Raw genomic sequence first — 13,872 nt, 5'->3', positions numbered from 1 at the left:
CATTTTAAAATGATCAGTTATGGGAATTAATACTTACAGAAAAACACCATTCTTTCTTGCCCTGCTAGTAAAATCGCATTGTCTCCCTGCAGTCTTGTTAGCTCATACTAACTGAAATGCAAATTCTTTCCAACTAATTGGAACTCGTTGAATGTACATGTACTGTACATAGTTATATGCATGTAGATTTTTTTTTTTACTAAATTCCCCTGTAATTATTTTCTTGATTAGTATCTAAAGCAGAGATGTGGAAAAAAGATCTCCTTAAAGAGTTTACATATTATTGAACATTAAGAATATAGTAACTGTTGCATGTTTTAACAGCTTAATTAATGATATAGAATAATTGGAACAAAAAGAAGAAAATATTTTTTTCACTGTTTAGTCATTTTGAACTATTTACATTAACCCTTTGACAGAACTAATTAACATTTCAATGATCAGAATAATGGAATTTAGAAAAAAATAAGATACGCCTACATTATATGACACATTCTGCTGGAGAGCTTTTACTTTTCAGACATCACTTGGGCTTTCTGTAATCACCTTTCCTATCCTTTCTTGCCATATGTTGCATTTCTGTGTTGGTGGTTTTGAGAGATGAATTCAACAATGTTGTATTTTTATAAGATTCACAAAGCTATACATGGAATTGTCTTTCATAGTAAGTAATAACTATTAGTTAAAATAAAAAGAAAGAAAAAAACCTCTTAACCTCACATACAGTTCACAAAGCACTTAAAATTCTCAAAAACACAAGTAGACAACTGCAACTGTACTCTATATCAAGTTCCATTAGAACCTGGATTCTGTAGCCACCTCTTCTATTCAGCACCCGGGTATTCCCAGGAGCTGAAAATGTAAAATAATTTCACAGATCCTTTTATCTTTCAGCACAAATGCCATTGGATAGCAGTGAAATACTTGCAGAACATATTCATAATTAAAAATCTATTGAAAATGAGATTTTTTTTTAATGCTTTTAAAAGGATTTGTTTTAAATGCTGTTAGAGCCCTTACCTTGTCTATACTGCTTCTGATTCTCATATTAGTTAGCCAACAGGGAGAGAAAAAATAAATACTGTTCTATTCAGTTTGTGCCAAACTTGTGTACTAACAAGTAGTTCCTGTGCTTCCCATAAATGATTTGAAGAATATTTCTGCCTGCAAAGGAATTACAGCAATTAGCAGGGGTGATAGATTACAAAGGGAAGTACTGGGTTCTAAGCCTAGGTTCTGATTATTACAATATCTGTAAAATTTCATGTCAGTTTTTGTTTCTCTTTTTCTTTCTCTCTTCCCCTCCCCACCCCCCCTCTGCTGTACAGTTAGAGGAGTCTTAAACTGCTACTGTAGGAGGTGTACTTCTGTTGCATTTTTCCTGTAATGATTACTTTTATCTCCTTAGTGACCACTACTTTTCACATCCCTCTCTGAAATTCAGTAAGTATTTGTTTTCTTGGTTTTATATGCTGGCATACTGTGCCAAACAAGATGCTATGTAGGCAGCGTAAATTTAAGGATGATATGAGCTGGACTGGAACTGGCAGACTAAATTTTGTTTCTTTTCTGTCATGTTACTTAGTGAGGGTGGAGATATTTCTTTCTTTAAAATGTCCTGAATCTGTGATGTAGAAGTCACGCATCTGACAATTAAATGATAGTCCTCCTTTGATACAGTGATTTGAAGCTGCTTAGATTTCATGTAAGGTTGCAGCATTCTGGCCAAGATTTCTGCTTGGGAAGACTAGATTTGGATGTATTAGCTAGTCAGCCTAATAACCTTGTACAGACTGTATTGATTTTCTAGGAGAGAGTTTATGAACTAAATAAACTTTGAATTGGTGTCTTAATAAACTGCTTCTCTCAGTCTGTCACATTTCGTTACTGAGCTCTGCAGTTTAGGGGGAAAAAAGGCTAATTCTGTTACAGATTGTTCACAGCAGGGTCTCCAAATTAGCCCTTTGTTTTGTAATGCCACCTTGCTTGGGCTCGCTTTGAGCACATTTCTCAGTTTTACCCTAATGAGTTGCAACACTGATAATGTGGCTGATGATCTTTCATTGATTTCACTATCACTTGCTTGTCTGGTAATTGATCCGTTGCTGAGCCTCTAGTTAATTATATCGGCTTTGACATGGCCCGGTCCACCGGGAATTTCAAGTCTTGCAGAATAACAGTTTTAATAAAAGAGTCTATTACTGCAGGTGCTTGCTGCTGCATGCCAGTTGATTGTGTGTGTGTGTGTGGTGTGTTCATGTGCGTGCATGTGTGTGTGCATGCATGTGTGTGGGTGGGTGTTTTTTGTTCTCTGGGAGAGGAAAGGACTGCAGGACAGGAAAAAGAATGGGGGGGGGAGCGCGTAAGAGATGGAGATAAAGACAGCAAGCGAGAGCACGCAAGAGATGCAGAACGGAGAGGAGGAAGCTTGCTATTGACAGTGTCCTTAAGCCTCCCACAAATAACTGCCATTAGTGGGAAGGTCAGGAGCTGAGCATGCAGCTTGACTGAGGCACTGAGTGCCACTTCAGAAATGAAGAGGCTGGCAAATTTTAGAGGGAGTTTGAGGGGCTAATAGCTAGCTGTAAAGGTACAGCCACTGTTGGCACAATTGGCTTCTAAGTGTCATTCTCCCTCCCCAGTAGAGAATATTTTTATTGACCACAGGTGGACTTAATATATTTTAAGGCAACAGTTTGCGGAGCTCTTGCTTGTTTCTTCTTGGATATTGAATTTGCTGCTTTTGAGACTTTTTTTTGTACTTAATGGTGCTGAACTGGAGGAAAGTTTAACAGAAAAGCTTTCAAGAAATGTAGGGTCTAGAGGGGAAGGCACATTTGTGTCAACATAGTGTACATCTTCTCATCTTTTCTCATTGCACACTAATGACACAGAGCTGCCACTGAAGCTCTCTTCTGTTTCTTTTGTTGTTTCAGAGAGTGAGGTGTATTGTTATTCCTGAGTTAAGAAAAAAGCAGTGAGTGGTACATTTGTCCTCCTAAATTTGTAGATTTTATGAGAAGATGAATGTTCCTTATATTGGGAAGGATAGCTTTTTTTTTTTCCTTTTTTCCTTTCTTTTCTTTTCTTTTCTTTCTTTTTTTTTTAATGCTGTGGCCTTTTTTGTGAGATTGCATGAATTTTGTTTTACATTTATGAAGCTTGCAGAATTATGGTTTCTTGTCTGTATGTAAAGGATGAAGTGGGTAAGATAATGTTTCAAATAAGATTCACTTTAAAAAGCCATAGTAATTAAAAACAGTACTGTAGTAGTATTATTTATCCTGGTACCGTAAGTACAGAAGAACAATCTCAAAGGAAAAATATTGTTTCTTTTGCGTTACTTCTTAACTGTGTGGAACTGGCTTCTTTTCTGCTGTGATTCATTTCTTTGTTCTTTACAATTTGAAAGGTGTATTGTATCTGCTTCAACCAGCTACTTAAAAAACCTAACCAAAACAAAAAAAAACCCCTACTTTTGATCTTTTGGGGGAGGGGAAGATGGGGCTAGCTTTTACATTTTTCTCTTCTTTCTTGCTCATGATGCTGCTTAAGACACTTAGAAGTGGGCAAGGAAGGAGAGTGGTGTGAGAGATGAAATGTGCATGTGACTTTCTGGTTTTATTTCAAAAGGAGTTAGATAATGTCTTTTTTCCCCTCTTTGGTAAGAGTTTTATTTGGGATAGGAACCGACTATCCCAGAGTTCTTGTCTGACTAATATTTAGAAAATAACCAGACCAACTTTTATGTTTTACTTCTGAGTGAATATTGACTGCTGTATTTAAGAGTAATTGCTTGCTTTCTCCTTTTTCTGTTCTTCCTTTTTTTCTAAAAAAAAAAAAAAAAAAAAAGGTTTGCTAATTCTGTGTGGTAGGCAAGTGTCAGATATTACATGCTGTACTTGGCAGCATTGTTGAGGAAAAACAGAGAAAGACAGGGAAAGGGCCACAGCCTTTTCTTTCTCCCAGTTCTCTCAGATCATTGTGCTACTTAGAGAATGTGTGTGTGTGTGTGTATCTGTGTATCTGTAGACTGAAGGGTTAGTGCAGGATGTCATTTGGTGCCTGACAGTGGAGCAGTGCAGTTGACTCTTTGCTCTGCTATCCAATGACATCCAGTGGCTGAGAGTTTGAAGCTGATGGTTGGGTCTCCTTAGTGCTGCATGCACACCTGACAGGCAGCTGTTAAACTGAGCAAAGGCGAGCTTGGGGAGTCACAATCTATGCATAAATGATAGGGGTCTCTCTGCTGAAGGTGCGAAAGAAGCTCTGACCCTCTCCCTTGAATCCCCCCCTTCCCAAATGAAACGCACAGTGCAGCTAGCTTCTTAACTACACTGCACTCCTGCTACTGGCTGCCAAGAGGCTCAAAAAATCCACCTTCACTTTTCAGTCAGAAGAGGCAGAAGTGGATGTGAGAGACAGACACACACAGAGACACAGAGAGCGAAAGAGGGCAAGAGACTTGACTTTAAGAGACTCCTGCACTGACAACTCCATGCAGTTCGGAACAAGAACGGCAGCGACCGACTCTGGTTTCATGGGGACATGGCAGAACACTGACACTAACCTCTTATTCAGAATGTCCCAACAGGTATGTTACTTTTGTTTATTTTGAAACATGGCATTTTTGTGCTCTTTTCCCCCCCTCTTTTTCTCTTTCTTTCCACGTTTCATTTTTGTTTCATTCATCACTACATATTTAGCCTCTGAACTGTCATAACTATGTCATTGGAATGTGCACGGTTACTTCATTGCTTCCCTAAGGGCTCCTTTTTAAAAGGGGAAAAAATATTAAAGCTTTAAGTAAAATCAAGGCATTTGTTTTAAAGTATCCGAATAGAGCTTTGCCATTTGTAGTAACATTGTTTTTCTTTCTTTGTTTGCTTTTGTTTTGTTCCAGTCTTCTTCCCCTTGCTCTCTCCGTGTCCCATAAATAAAAGTATGTGCTATCCCAGGAAAACTCTCTTTCTCCCTGAGTATATAAGCCCCCAAATCAAACTGATACTAAGTTTAGGGGGCCCCTCAGAACAGACTAATTGACTTCATGTGGCAGAACGCAGTATTATTCAGAAGGAAATATCCGCGAGCCGTCCTGCTGGAGCTGCTGCCAGCACGGAGCTGAGGGTCGTTAGAGGAGACAGTTTCAGTCCTCCGGTCCCTCTCTGCTCCCGCTCCCTCTCGCTCCCTCTCCCTCTACCTCCCTCTCCCCCCTCTCTGCGGAGCTTTGCCTTGGCGTCCTCCCCAGAGCTGCTCTTTCACCGGGGGCCGCGTTTAAGGCAGCTTGGTATGCCGGTTCTGACGGGAAAGTGAAAATGTTACTGCAAGGCCAGTAATAACTGATAATTAATCACAGGAGCCAGTGTCTCTGTACCATGCACTTGGTGATACGCGCCCTGTGTGTTATAGCTAATCTTGCACAATTGCTTGGCTCTTCTGGGTGAAGGGAAGGGGGGTTATCGGGGAGGGAGTGAAAGAGAGGGGGGAAAAAAAAAAGGAAAAAAAGAGGGAGAAACTTTTCAGCTTGGACGGGGCTCAAGCAGGGGAGGGAAGTTCAACCTGGAGGTTTTTAGCAGCGTGACTCCCTACCAGGGGATGTTTTGGCTTTCCGAAAACTAGTTTCCAGTTATGATCTGACACTGACTGATAATAATTGAAATATTGTGTTAGCCAAAGAGGAGTTAGTAAATGATTTGTATATTAATGTTAGACCTTTATTTAATGTCAGACATAAGATGAATGAACTCATTTACCTGAGGGGTGTTGTACTGTAAGAAAAGACAGGGAAAGTAATTAGGTATTTATAGTTTATAGCAACAAAGCATGCCTGAATATTGGCCATAAAATGGTAATTTAATTAAAAAAAAACTTTAAAGCCAAGTAAAATTCCAAAGCAGATAGTTAATAACCAATAGTTTTCAGTGGATGACAGTTTAAGCAGTACAGCTCAGGACAGGATGAAGGCATTTGAATAAGGAATATTTTGATATATCCTGTAGAGGGACCCTGATTACTGCTGATACAGTACGCTGGTATAGAATGTAATCAACATAAGGCAAATAAGCAACTCTGTTCAATTTCCCATTCTTGAAAGTAAAAAAGTTCATTTCCTGGTAGAGATGAACATTTCAAATACACTGCTTGGCACTAGGAAGTGTGAGCTAGTTCTGCAGTGCTTACAAGCGTTATCAGCTGTATGCGTGTTTGTGATATGTAACATATTTGGCTGTATTGATATTGAGCAATAACATGGAAACAGTTATTCAAATTACCTGCTGTATTCTTTCAGTAAGACATGAGGTTAAATTTTTGGGATGGAGAAAAAGTTCTTTCCATTTCAGCCACAAAAGAGTTAACATAACTACTTCCAGATAACGATCAATTGATAAATGACAATTGAACCACATAGATAGTGTTAGATTGCCTGTTTAGTATTAGACCTTTTTCAACAGATTTAGCCTCTGTGGTTTCTGGAATACTAGTAAATGTTCAACACTGACAAAGAAAAGAAACAAAACTAAATAAAAGAGCATTGCAGTGTGTAAGGGGGTCAAATAATTGAGACAACTAGCTTATTAGACCAAGCCAAACATTTATGCATGTAAGCTAGGCTGTTTGGTTTCTATTTTCTTTTTTTTTTCTTTCTTTTTTTTTTTCTAATATTTTTTTCAATGTACTTGTTCTTGAGTATTAACTGGATTTTGAACATTACTGAACATGCGTGGTCATGTTGTATTCTGTATAGAAGGAGAGAAGTAATGTACTAAATGATTATATGTGTAGTGTATGCTGCATCAGTGTGTGTCCTTCCACTGGAAGACACACACAGTAGCACTGCAAAGGTGGTAATGTCGAACAGATTTATTTTTTAGAAGTCTGTACTTAACATGTTTGTGTACTGTGTTAATCTCCTTGTCATATTTTGTTTGTTTGTTTATCGTGTGCTAAACATATTCAGTCCAAATATGCTTTTATCATGCTTTTAAAAGGAGTGTAAGTTATTTTGCTAAGTGCGTTTCTCTCCTGTTTAATTTTTTGCACTATATTTCTGATATGTTGGGGCTGTTAGAACTTGCTAGATTGTGTAAACTACAAGCACAGACTGTGTGCAAGTGCAGCTGCTAATTTGTGTCTAAGTGCCAGTATTTCTTTCTAAATCACTAAAATTTTGACTGTTGTTTTCTGTTACCTATTCTCATCCATTTTAAAGTTTCTTATTTTAATCCATGTTCTAGAATCGTATTTTTTAAATTTTTCCTGTACTTTAAGAAAAATTGTTTTCATGAGTACAAGTAACATGAAGTTATGAGATGTACGTAACTTGCAAGGAAAGTTTGGCATGGTTTGAAAGAACTGTTTAATGAAACTTTTCCAGCTATACATAGTAATGCTAGAGACATTTCTTTTTAAAATTTTTAAGAATAATGCCAGCTTTCCACATGTTTTATAGAAGCAAACAAACCCAGGGACCCATCACTTTTCCTTGGAGTTGTAGCTTAATCTCAAGCAGGTTTTTAGCCAGAGATTGGAGCATGGCAAGAAGAATGATTTAGAACAAAACAAAACCTTGCAATCCGTCCCTTCTCTTACCTCTCAACTCACTGCACTGCTATTTGCATACTATATGAATAAATAACTTCTCAGAACAAAAGGAAAACCTACTTCATTAGGACAAGGAACTCTGTCTTAGAAAAATTAGGACTGATTGTACAGGTTTGGACTATTAAAGGAGGTGTGATTGTATTTTTTTTTTGTTTATTTTCTTAGAGAATGGGTGTGCAAAAAAGTGTCATCCATCCACATTCCAAAGCAAATTTAGATTTTGGTGGGGTGAAAGATGAAGAGGAATAGTCTCCCAAATTACCTGTGAGGAGTTTATGACATGGCCACTTGGCTGCATTGTTCTGCATACACACCTTTTGTCCATGTAAAAGTATGTGATTCGCTTACAGAAGAATGTCTGATAACCTCAAAGGGCATAAATCTTAACTTTCAAAAAGGAGTGCTTCTTTGGGTTACTTTGATCAGTGACAGGTCAAGAATGAGCAGAAACCCCTGGCTTCTCTCCCATGCTCATCTGGTTTAGTCCAGGGCACCCACTTCCCATTCTAGTTCTGGCAAGGGGTTGTTAACAGCAGAAAAGAAGGTCTGGATTTGGTTGACTAAAAAAAGCAGGCTTTTGTGATTGTCTGCTTTCATAAATGTTTTGTGTATTTGTCAATAAGAAATGTCAGTTTTCTTCCTCCATTACCTTAAGGGCTGTAATATTCTAAAATACTTTTAAGTCATTTCAGAAATGAGACCGTAAGAGAAATTGTTGTAACCCACAGTGATGCAAAATGCCAAAGCCATGTACATTTTCGTTAAGAACGAAATGTGTTTAATCCATTTCAGACAAAAAGGTAATAGGCTTTCCAGAAGCTTTTTATAATGTGAGAGTGAAAAAGCAGTATATCAGAATTATAAATGGATCTGTGCATCATTATATAGTAATTTAGGATTCACTCAATGATGTAACAAAATTAACAACATAATTTCATTGTGTAACTATCTTATTAAAGAACAACTGTCTGACATTCTCTTACAGTTGCTTTATTTAACTTCATGCAAATATTATTAGTAGTGACATTTCTCTATTGTGCATTAGATTCTCTCATTAGCATGATGTGTTAGTTATCACCAGAGAAATCACTTCTAGGTAGGTGAGTGGGAAGCCAAGAAAACTAAAAATTAAATCAATGATGTATATTAATATAGATGCATCTGTTCACAAGAGATATGGTACAGTAAATTCAGCTTTTTTTTTTCTTCCTTGCATAAATGCATGCTTATTCCACGGAAACCTAAATAATACTCACAATATATGGAGTATGCATTAATAGAGCTAGAATTATTAAACTGTTACAACATGCACTGCCTCTTTTGAGATGTACTTGTATTCTTCAGTCTGATAGTTCCTAACATTATTGTAGACATAGGCACATAAACTGTTTATTGAACCAGTATTTAAAAATAGGAGTGTAGTTTAATGTCTAATGGATTGAACACTGAAGCTTTTTAAATGTTCCTGTGCTGCTGGTCATAGAGGTTGTATGCAGTTTTAATTAATTGTTTCACTGTAGCATGTAACTATTCTTTTAATTATGTGTTTGTGTGCAAAAAATGTTAAAACTTAATGCAACAACAGGCTATAATTCCATACATCAATCTATTATGAACATTTTGGGAGAAAGATGAACATTGGTAAAATGCATTTAGTAGTTTATGGTAGTTAACAATTGCCTTTGTCAGTAAGCATTAGCAAACATAATAATTATATTTAATATATATTTTTTTTATCACACTATTTTAAAGATTAGCTAACCCCAGGTGGGTTTTGGATTTTTTTTGTTGTTGTTCATTAATAAGTCCACGTGCTAGTATGAATTCAGAAGCTTTATCAGGCTACATTGTCTCATTTCAGACATTTGCTTTACTTTTGGTATTTTGGTAAAGCATGGTTTAGACCTGTAATAGTTTGTGTTATTTTAGAAAATTAAAAATGTTTGCATCAAGAATTTTGGGCTGCTTCTGATGCGTCTCAGAACAGAAGCGTTAGAACATATTGTATATGACAAAAGTGCAGGATGTTTCTTAGGACATATAGCACTAGACACACAAATACATGCAGTGATAGATACGTGGGTATGTACGTGATACCTGATTAAAAATAAAAAAATGTTTCTTGGTAGTTTCTCATACTGTGTTCAGTATTTACAGAGCTAAACCATAGCTAAACGTTTCCTATTCCTCTGTGTACATATTAATCCTGCACATATATACATACAGTGTTTGAATATTTTTGTGCCATTGTATATTTTAGTTGATGATGTGCTAAGAACGCTGTCAGATCTTTGCTTAACTTTGAGATATGTATGCACAAAACTGTAAAATCTGCATGAAGCACTGAAGCATGTATTAAAGCACATGCTCAAATATATTGTGCAATAAGCAGTAGTGTTTAACATTTTTAAATGCATAGTTTTTCTATTTTCTGTTTTTCTACTTTGTATTTTAGTAGTTACTTATTCATGTATAGTTTTATAGGGATTTGATTAATGTAGTGACAGAACAGATTTTGTACATACCAGCAGCAGAGTCTCCTGCTCTTATGTCAGGGTTAAGAGCCAAGGCAAATCTTCCCTAACTAATTAGATGCTGAGTAAGGCATCTTAGTGAAGTTGGGGCAAAAGTGAATGGGTCACAGCTGAGGCAAGATTGCAAGGATTGTAGTGATAGTGAAAGTATTCCGTTTGCCAGGTCATTGTGACACTGTGCGGATTGCAAAGGAACACACTGTTCACTGATACAGAATTGCCGTCATAAAGTACAATCAGAACAAAAGCCTTAAAGAGCTTTTACTTTTTACAAGGAATGCTCAAAATGTATGCTGTGTGTAGCTTGCTTTGCTCAGTTATTTTTTCTCTAACAATAGTGCTTGTGCTTTTGTAAAAGGATTTGCCTTGTAGACTAATGGTTCTTCACAGTTCAGAAGAATTTCCAAACTTGGGGCTCCTAGTATACCCAGGAGGTGATGAATCATACTGGCTCAAGAAAGAGAAGGCTGAAACAGAGAAGAGAGAGGAAGGGAGAATTCCATTGTTGCTGTCTCTTAATCTTTTAGTTCAGAAAGAGAATCACTAATGCAGCTTTTTACTACAATTCAGAGAGCATAATGACAAAATTTCAGCATCTAGATAAACTGTAATTAAGGGATTTATTTTTTGCCCAGCCTGCCTGTAAAAAGGGGTAAACTCAAAAAGCGTTTTTTAAGTGGAAGTCTGTGTGTTTATATACAGTTTTTCAATGAGACAAAATGTATTCTTTAGCTTAACATCAGTCTGTCTAACAAACGTCCAAAATAAGAGACTGTACATCAGCCTGTGGACAGGCATCTGTTGCTTTGTTACTGCTCACCCCATTCATTATAGTAATGCACTAATGCCTCCTTTCCCTTACTGAAATACTTGACAACTGTTTTCTAAATGATTTTCCTTCACTGACAAAGAAAACAGTGCCACTTGTATGGCTGTGTCACATAGCATTTTGTCATAGAGAGGCCATTTCTTGTGAGGGGTGGGGGACGAGCAGCTCAGAATTGCTTTGATCAGTGTGAACTTGCCAACAATGTACCATTGATGCTATTCTGACTCTCTCGGGAAGCCATTGCATCCCTGTCCTCTACCGATGATGCGTATCTGTGCACTTGTGCAAAGGAAAGGACAGAGTGTTATCTGCCACTTACAGAGCATGGGAGCTCAGAACTAAAAATGACACGATTACCATCCTGCCATTTGTTACGTGCACAACCCAGAAGTCAGCAAGCTTTTCTTATAAAGTGAATAATAAGTGATACTTTAAAAAGCTTTACGGAAAGTGAGAAAATTTTTATGGGAGTTGTCATTAAAGCTGAAAGGTACTGTCACCAGCAGGTAAACTTTCTTTGATATTTGAGATTGTTTATTTGGAAATGGACCACAACACAGATAGATCAGTAGAGATTCATGCTGCAGTCTGCCTACCTATGCATTTTGGAATATGCTCCTTACAGAAGAAATGCAATTGCATGGTGAATCTCTCTTTTTTTTTGCGATACCTACTGCAAGTAATGTTGAAAAGAGCTTTAATTGCTCTTCTTTTTCTCAGTAAATTTAGCAACTCAGGGAACAGTGGGACACACCTGATGAACACAATTTATTTGCGGTGGTTCTCTTTAAACTTTAACCAGAATTCCAGAGAAGGAGAAGATTACATGATTCTGTGCATTCCATAGTGTATTTCTTAAGGTTCAATAACTGTAAAACACAATACTTCTGGCTTTGAACAATTTGAATGAAAATGTCATATAATGTAGGTCTTTTCAGATGAACAATTCAACATTTGGTGTGTACCAGTGAGAGGAAAATAGAACAGAAAGGATCATATCCTTATTGTGATCCAAGCATGTGTTTTCCATTCATGTCATTGGAGGCCCTGTCATGCATCAAGGACAGCATATAGTTTAGGTTCAGAATTACAGATAACAGTGTATTAGCCTTCAGAGTGAGCTGTAACTAGGAGCTCAATTCTCTAAGCCTCCTATACGTGTGTCACTTTTATGAGGCTAAATGTGCAGGTATTTTGCAAGTGGTACAGTGGTAAAGAAAGTCGCTCCTGTGTGTTTAAGTCTTTCCTATTATTTAGACACTCAGGATGAACATCATTTAGGGAAAAAAAAAAGTTAGGCATTCAATTTCTTAAATGCAATCTAAGCATTGCTTCCTGTTTTATCACAGTGCAGAAATTAAACCATGTTCTCTGTTAAAAGTCTCTGGTCAGGTCTCAGCTTTTAGACATTATGGGATTTTGTATTATTTTATAGATGTTACCGAAGGCTCAGTTTTTCAGGGATTACCCTGGAAAGACTGTGCAAAATTATATTGCTTCCAGTTTGCCTCTGAAGTTTTGAATTTTTTTAACCAGATATCTAAAAATGCAATTTGGGCAGTGTAATTCAAAATTAAATAAAATTGAAGGAGAAGTGTTTACAAGAGTCCTTGCTAACTAGAATTGCCAACTTTTCCATAGGAAAAGTAGCAATACAGTAGGATCAAAGGTAATTTAATCAATAAAGTAGCATTTTGAAAGTATTTTTCTCATTTACATAAAAATTTTACTTCCCAAAGTGTTCTGTATTCTTTGTTTTCTTGTTGGGGAAAAAATAATATAAAAACCCCAAACAAACTTGATGATGTTATTGTCAGATCTTTTTATGCAGATTGATTTCCTTTTAGCATATTCATTGCCCTTTGCCTGCACTGAACAAGACCTTGTGTACTGTACTGCAGTTTTATTGCTGCTTTCAGAGGGATGTCTTGTGAGATGTTACGGCTCCTGCGGAAGTACAATGGCAAAATGTCATTTTATGATAGATCATTATTGATGTTCTTTATTTATTTATGCCCTTTCTCATTTTTCTTACCCTACAGTTTTTCTTGTTGTGTATATATATATATATATATATATGTACATATGAACACATATTAAAAGAAAAACTCTTCTTGGTAGAAAGTTAGTGATAAAGACAATCTTGATTACAAGGGACTATAAGAAGAGATGAGGAGCAGAGAGGAGAAGCATCCCTTCCAATCGTGGCTGGATGTAGGTGCTGACATGCAAAGGGTTCAGTGTTTTGTATTTCAGTGTGTCTGTATTCGGGAGCATGATAAAAATGTGTGATGCCCTGTCTTATCACATGGAAGGTGCTGAAAAGCATCTCAGTTTGATTTGTACTTTGTATAATTTCTTAACAAAGACATGGCTAGTATTTAAAAAGGAGCCCTCAGTGTATTTGTATTCCTATATTTGTATTTGTATCTCAAATATGAGCTTTGTGTTTATTTGACAAAATAAATATCAAGAAAAATCAGAAAATTAAACTCATAGGATGCTTGAACACTTTTTCTTTGGTTTTTTTTTTCCTGCACAGACAAAAATAATCAGCTTGGACTTGTGAGTTCCTTAAAAAACAATTAAAACCACAAACCTGCATCACAGTGCTCAGATTTAGTTTGTAATTAAAGATGTGCCAAGTCCTTTTTTTCTTGCAGGAATTCTCAGAAACATAAATTTTGTGAAAAACAGTCTCCGCAGAAGTGGTAGCGATTGTATTTCTGAGTAGTGGACATTGGGGTTTTCACATTTCCTATCATAACTTTTAGTGGCTGTTTTTTCCCTGGACAGTTTACTTTTTAAAATACATAAATTGATAAGAATATCTGAAATAGATGTCTTGGGGAGGAGGGAGGTCCAAACTAATGAAGAATATGCAAGGAAAAAAAAATAATTACTTCC

The 13,872-nt window shown here is 36.7% G+C and overlaps 1 protein-coding gene across 3 annotated transcripts in view; it reads left to right on the top strand.

The window, feature by feature from the left end:
* The first annotated feature begins 2,534 nt into the window (after window positions 1-2,534).
* BNC2 (basonuclin zinc finger protein 2) overlaps window positions 2,535-13,872 on the top strand; it is a 239,257-nt gene continuing 227,919 nt past the window's right edge. For 2 of the 3 annotated variants that reach the window (XM_034072692.1, XM_005154982.3), the window contains exon 1: window positions 4,154-4,594. In XM_034072692.1, coding sequence (XP_033928583.1) covers window positions 4,499-4,594 — 96 coding nt within the window. In that variant the 5' untranslated portion in view covers window positions 4,154-4,498. Of the gene's footprint in view, window positions 2,591-4,153; window positions 4,595-13,872 lie in introns of those variants that run through there. The other variant, XM_034072691.1, reaches the window with a different exon arrangement.

Source organism: Melopsittacus undulatus, chromosome Z (genome assembly GCF_012275295.1).
Source record: "Melopsittacus undulatus isolate bMelUnd1 chromosome Z, bMelUnd1.mat.Z, whole genome shotgun sequence".
NCBI lineage: Eukaryota > Metazoa > Chordata > Aves > Psittaciformes > Psittaculidae > Melopsittacus > Melopsittacus undulatus.
The sequence above is the reverse complement of the archived record's forward strand: the minus strand, read 5'-3'. Positions and strand labels throughout refer to the sequence as shown.